Source organism: Ranitomeya variabilis, chromosome 4 (assembly GCF_051348905.1).
Source record: "Ranitomeya variabilis isolate aRanVar5 chromosome 4, aRanVar5.hap1, whole genome shotgun sequence".
NCBI classification, from domain to species: domain Eukaryota; kingdom Metazoa; phylum Chordata; class Amphibia; order Anura; family Dendrobatidae; genus Ranitomeya; species Ranitomeya variabilis.
This window is the reverse complement of record NC_135235.1, coordinates 253,755,859-253,761,858: the sequence shown is the minus strand read 5'-3', so window position 1 is coordinate 253,761,858 and position 6,000 is coordinate 253,755,859. Positions and strand designations below refer to the sequence as shown.

The following is a 6,000-nucleotide window of genomic DNA, read 5'->3' as shown; positions in this document are numbered from 1 at the left end:
GCAGAAGGGTCATTTGTTTTTCATTATTTTTATGTTCTACAGAACAGACATGAGCACCATGGGGTGAGAAATCCCAGCATCTTAAAGGGGTTGTCCAGAGCCACTCACAATGGCGTACACATTCTGGGCCATGTGCGGGATCGGCCGCCATCATGAACATATTTTGGCAGGCCCATATCAAGCGTAATTTATTATATCATTGACATAATATTTTAACCACATGTCACAAATTAAAAATTTTTCTTTATGTACAGACAGGTTGTCAACCATATTAAGAGATTTGCAAATGTTTTTGGCAACGTTTTGTTCCCTAGCAGCTTATAAAACTTAATATCTTTTTATCTGTGGTTGGATCAGTATCATCTTACAGTATATGTTAATAATACAGATACATGATAAGATTCTATCTGCAGTCACCACTAGGGGGAGCTCCCTGTATATAGAGATACATGATAAGATTCTGTCTACAGTCACCACTAGGGGGAGCTCCCTGTATACAGAGATACATTGTAAGATCCTGTCTGCAGTGACCACTAGGGGGAGCTCCCTGTATACAGAGATGCATGATAATATCCTGTCTGCAGTCACCACTAGGGGGAGCTCCCTGTATACAGAGAGACATACGATCCTATCTGTAGCCACCACTAGGGGGAGCTCCCTGTATACAGAGATACATGGATAAGATTCTGTCTGCAGCCACCACTAGGGAGAGCTCCCTGTATACAGAGATACGATCCTGTCTGCAGCCACCACTAGGGAGAGCTCCCTGTATACAGAGATACATAACAACATCCTGTCTGCATTCACCACTAGGGGGAGCTCCCTGTACATAGAGATATATAAGATCCTGTCTGCAGCCACCACTAGGGGGAGCTCCCTGTATACAGAGATACATAACCAGAGCCTAATTATAGCCTCATCTCCCTAGTTGCTGCTTGGTTTTGGGCAGTCCCTGGAGATTCTGGTGCTGAGAATATTAGGGATGATAGATAGTGTAATATATAACTAGTTTGTGTTGGTTGTATTCAGGATTTCTGTAATGTGAATGTTGTATTTTTTTTGCTGTATGTTTTTTTTTCTGTAAATCCCGGCCAGGACTGCCCACTCCATGACCCTTTGCTTTTCCCAAGTTGCAAGTATGGAAAGTGTCCGAGTGACTCAGTTCACAGCATTCCAAGATAATGCAAACTCATTTATTCTGGCTCACGAAACAGGAACGAAGGGTGAACACACATGATTTATGTGTGCGGAGAAATGCTGAAAGTAAGAGCGTGGACCGGGCCAGCTGGCCGCGCCGCCTCAATCATAACAACTGGTTAACGTTTCATGCACCCGAGGGGCAAATTCACACAAATCAAATGGTCATTATCACTTGTTTGCAGCTACATCAACAAAGTCTAGAGGTGATCCCGGGAAAACACGGGTTTCAGGGCTGTGATACCAACACTTTGCTTTGGAAACTGCTGGCCGTGTATCTGACAACCATGTGGCGATTTATCCAAATGTTGACCCTGGTATCGGCAGTGATGGGTCTAGAAGGGTAACCTTTGTATATTGGTCCTGTCCATAGCTGATATACCTGGCAGTCTAATAAGGACATGGCGCAACGTCTCCTGAGTCTTATATAGCTGGGTTTCATGCAGCCCAGAAGTGAGTCAGCTGACCTCAGGACACGGACTTCTTAAAGGGGTTTTCCATGTTTCTCGACCATGAATATCAGATTGTTGGGGTTTGAACATCCAGCGTCCCCACTGCTCAGCTGTTCGCTACTCCCGAGACTTTTGAATGTACATAGTGTACAGAACAGCTCATCTCCATACATTCTCAGTACTGCAGATCAGCTCCTATTAAAGTGCATGTGATCCGAGCTGCAGTACTGAAAACGGCCACTACGCAGAGTATGGAGCTGTGCTGATCCATCTGTGCTGGAGTCTCCGCTCTAATCCTCCCATATTCTTTACACTGCAGCTCAGCTTGGCACAGGAGCCAATCAAACCTAGGAAGATACTCATCAATGAATGAAGCCAGCAAGGACAGAAGTAGCTGAACTGTCAGCAAGAGAAGAAAACGATAAGGTAATTGATCAATGTATGGAGGGAGATGCCAAAATAATGGACAGGAGCCCAGAGGTATAAAGAAATAAAAAAACACGACTTAATTTTGGTGTCTTGTATATTTTGGGGAATTATACTCTGAGCATAACTTTTGGGAGTCACTTCCTCGGGAATGACTGTAATAAATCACAAAATCCGTGAATAATGGGCAACATCCAACCCTACGCAAATGGCCTGTGTTAAAATCCTGCAATTTATGGTCCAGAAATTCTGGTAATTTGGTCAAAAACTAAAATATTCCTCAGCTGGGCTAGTGAGAAAACACTTCATGGTCCGGCTGACCTAAAACGGTGAAAAGCTACTGCCGTGTCCAGAATAATCCATCCAGTCGGCTGTTCCTACTCTGTGCCCCTGCAGTTTGGGATTTCCAATAATCCAAGATAATGAGGATCCAGATAATCAGAATTTTACTGTATATTTTGCAGTATTTTTTGCTCTTCATAGATACAGTTTTGCCTCCGATGTGTCCTTTGAGGTGCAGTCTCTGCCTTTTATCATTTTATTACGCCTTCATATTTGGCCTCTTCCCGAACACTCAGGAATCTTCTCGTTAATCAGCGGAGCTCTGTCTGAGGAGGAAGTTGTGATATTGATTTAACCTTGGAAGCCGTGAAGAATAATAGTGAGAAGGACCAGCAGCCATTACTGCGAGGAGTTGATCCTGGCATCTCTGGTGACGCTGCGCCTGTTTTATCGGTGTTTTCTTAGTATCGCTCCAGCCGGGACATTATATAGATCCAGTTTTCCGGATCTCTGCTTCATATCCGGCTCTCTATTGTTTCCAGCATTTAATGGAGCTGAAATCTTACCTGAATGATAACCTGTCTTTCAGCTATTTTCCTTCTTTCTTAGCTGGCACCGGCAGCTGGTGCCCATAGTCCTCGGGGTCCAGCGATTATTGAATTGTGCCAACCTGTGAACAACTGCAGACACTAAGAGCATAAGGTGGCTACATGGTGGTGGGGGGAAATGAGGACAATCAGGAAACTTACTACAGCATGCTGGTGGTTGCCATGTACTCTGTTTGCCACTTGCATTTTCCTTGGCAGATTGGGGTGTCGGAGGCTTTGGAGTCTCTCCAGCTGGCATCTTGTGACCCATTGACTGTGTGATAGTCTGAATTTGGTTCAAGCTTCCTGATGTGGGCGTTTGTCAGACCACACAAGTGAAAGGACAGAATAGTCTTCTAGCCCAAGGACATCGATGGTCGCACTGGTCATGGACTGACCACCGCCGGTCCCATTGGTCATGGACTGACCACCGCCGGTCCCACTGGTCATGGACTGACCACCGCCGGTCCCACTGGTCATGGACTGACCACCGCCGGTCCCACTGGTCATGGACTGACCACCGCCGGTCCCACTGGTCATGGACTGACCACCGCCGGTCCCATTGGTCATGGACTGACCACCGCCGGTCCCATTGGTCATGGACTGACCACCGCCGGTCCCATTGGTCATGGACTGACCACCGCCGGTCGCACTGGTCATGGACTGACCACTGTTTTTTTTTTGCAAGTGTGGGTTGTGGCAAAGGAGCAGGGATAAAAAAAAAAACACATTAGTCTTCCCATTTAATCACTTATGTGCTAATTTTTGATTAATGTTTAATCAGTAAATTTCAAAAATGAAAATTATGTTTTGTGCCTCTCATACCTGTGCACTTTCTGAAAATGAACACCTGGCTTTGGTTAGGACCTAAAAGAATAAAATGCTGGGTTTTATTTTTTACAAATAGTTTGTAAGGTTTTCTCAAAATAAAAATAAAAAATGTGTTCCTAAAAGTTGTCCCTCCGCACTGGTGCCCTGCTTCTGCCCGTGTGTGAGTTTTTACTGAGATTTCAATATTCTACTCTGGAACTACAAAGCTCAGGATGAACAGAACTTTCTCTTCCGATGGGATCGTATTTTTGTGCACGGAAAAAATAATGACAATGTGATCGGTTAGAGCAATACAATATTTTATTACGGCCTGTGAGAGGCGCTACATCTATGACTCCCGGATCAACCACAGCAAGAATTAGAGATGTGCAATCTATAACACTCCTCAATATGGAGGGGACGTGGGACATAGGGGATGCCGCAGATCCAGGCCCCGAGAAGGCGAGTCTTCATTCAGAAAACGCGGTGATCTATCAGCTTTGAGGGGCTGCCAGGATCTGTTATTGTAACCTGGCGTCTGAGCATTGAACAGGGCTAATCCTTACTTAATGACTCCCAACATATTCCCCCAAATACCGAGTCCAAGAAGCCGAGCAATGCACCCCTGCTGTTTAAAGGCGCACAACTGGCAAGAAAGAGGAGACATTGAACGCAACATCAATTACGTGTTTAAGAAAACAGCGCGAGCGCCAGAACAAGCCGGAGAGGTCAGAGCCGAGCAATATTCATCATCGCCTCACTCCTACTGATCACGCCGGGGGCTCCGGGCCACAACGCCAGGTTTACACTTTTTATTACACATGGAAAAGTAAATTATACACAGCTACAAATTTTCTACGTTTCGCTTCACTTTGCCTGCGCCAGACAGGATCTCGGCCTTTTTCTGCTGGACCTACGGAGGAAGAAGAAGAATAAAAAAAAAATACATTATATTGTGTGCGTGGAAAACAATTTCCGATGGAGAAGCTTTCACAGTCCATCACTGGGAGGACATTGTAACGCATTGCCAAACACGAAACCTTCAGAGATCAATTCAAAACTTATTTGCCATGAAGGTGCTTTAACAAGTACACTGCCCCCTGCTGGCTTTACTGGCGGCAGCGCTAACTGCTCTCCTGCTGTGACGTCTGCGGTTATTTCCCAGACTTACCGATAGATTACATGGATGGGATGTGAGCGCCATCGCTCTAAACGATCAGTTACCTTTACTGGAAACCAGAAAAGGGGACAATCACTTTGGTCCATTAGGACACAGCTGAGATCATAGAATACGTCTCTGCCACATTGTCACTTGGCGTACGTGGTAGTCTGAAATCCATCGCCTGTCTCAGAGGTTCAGGCTGCAGCTCTATTCTGAAACTATGCTTTATACTGCAGCGGTCATCCCTTCCTCCATTACACAGCTGTGCTTTGTTAGGGCACAGATATGATCAGTGACACCAGCTTGGCTTCAATCGACGTTTGCCCTCTGCAGAGACATGCACATAAAGTAGTGTTCAAAATAATAGCCGTGCAATATGACTGACCAGATTAATCGCTATTTTGGTAAAAATTATATTCCCACGGGGTGGACACTGACCGCTTGAGGCCCCTGTGCAAGAAATGTCTGCCCCCCTCCTTTTATGGCACAAAGATAGATAGATATATATATACACACACACACACACACACACGTATATATATTACATAGTCTCTTGTTATGTACAGTACCACTCCTCACATTTTGGATTATACAGAGCCCTGTTTTTTTTATTATACAACGTCCTGTCTTGTTAGCTGTATAATGCAATGATGGCTGATGAAGCCTGGGAAAGCTTCTGTTCTAATGGAGGAGCTGATGGATTTATAGTCTGGTCACCGGCTCCTCCATCAGCAGTCATTTTATATCTTAACAAGAGAAGGGATTATGTAATAAAAGAGGGCGCTGTGAATAACAAAAATAACAAGAATACACTATGTAAAAGACAGAACTGTACATAACAGCAGAGGAAGCTATATAATAAGGGACGGTATTATATATAACTAGAGATGATGGCACATAATAAGGGACGGTGTTATACATAATAAAAGAGGACACTATGTAACTAAGGATGGTGTTATACATAATAAGTGAGGATACTATATACTAAGGGACTGTGTTATACATAAGTACACTATATACTAAGGGACTGTGTTACACATACAGTGCCTTGGGAAAGTATTCGTCTCCCTGGAACTTTTTCCAC

The 6,000-nt window shown here is 44.5% G+C and overlaps 1 protein-coding gene across 2 annotated transcripts in view; it reads right to left on the bottom strand.

Moving 5' to 3' along the window:
- Nucleotides 1–4,055: 4,055 nt before the first annotated feature.
- SLC37A2 (solute carrier family 37 member 2) overlaps nucleotides 4,056–6,000 on the bottom strand; it is a 62,917-nt gene continuing 60,972 nt past the window's right edge. For both annotated transcript variants that reach the window (XM_077249524.1, XM_077249521.1), the window contains one exon: nucleotides 4,056–4,667. In XM_077249524.1, coding sequence (XP_077105639.1) covers nucleotides 4,599–4,667 — 69 coding nt within the window. In that variant the 3' untranslated portion in view covers nucleotides 4,056–4,598. The remainder of the gene's footprint in view (nucleotides 4,668–6,000) is intronic.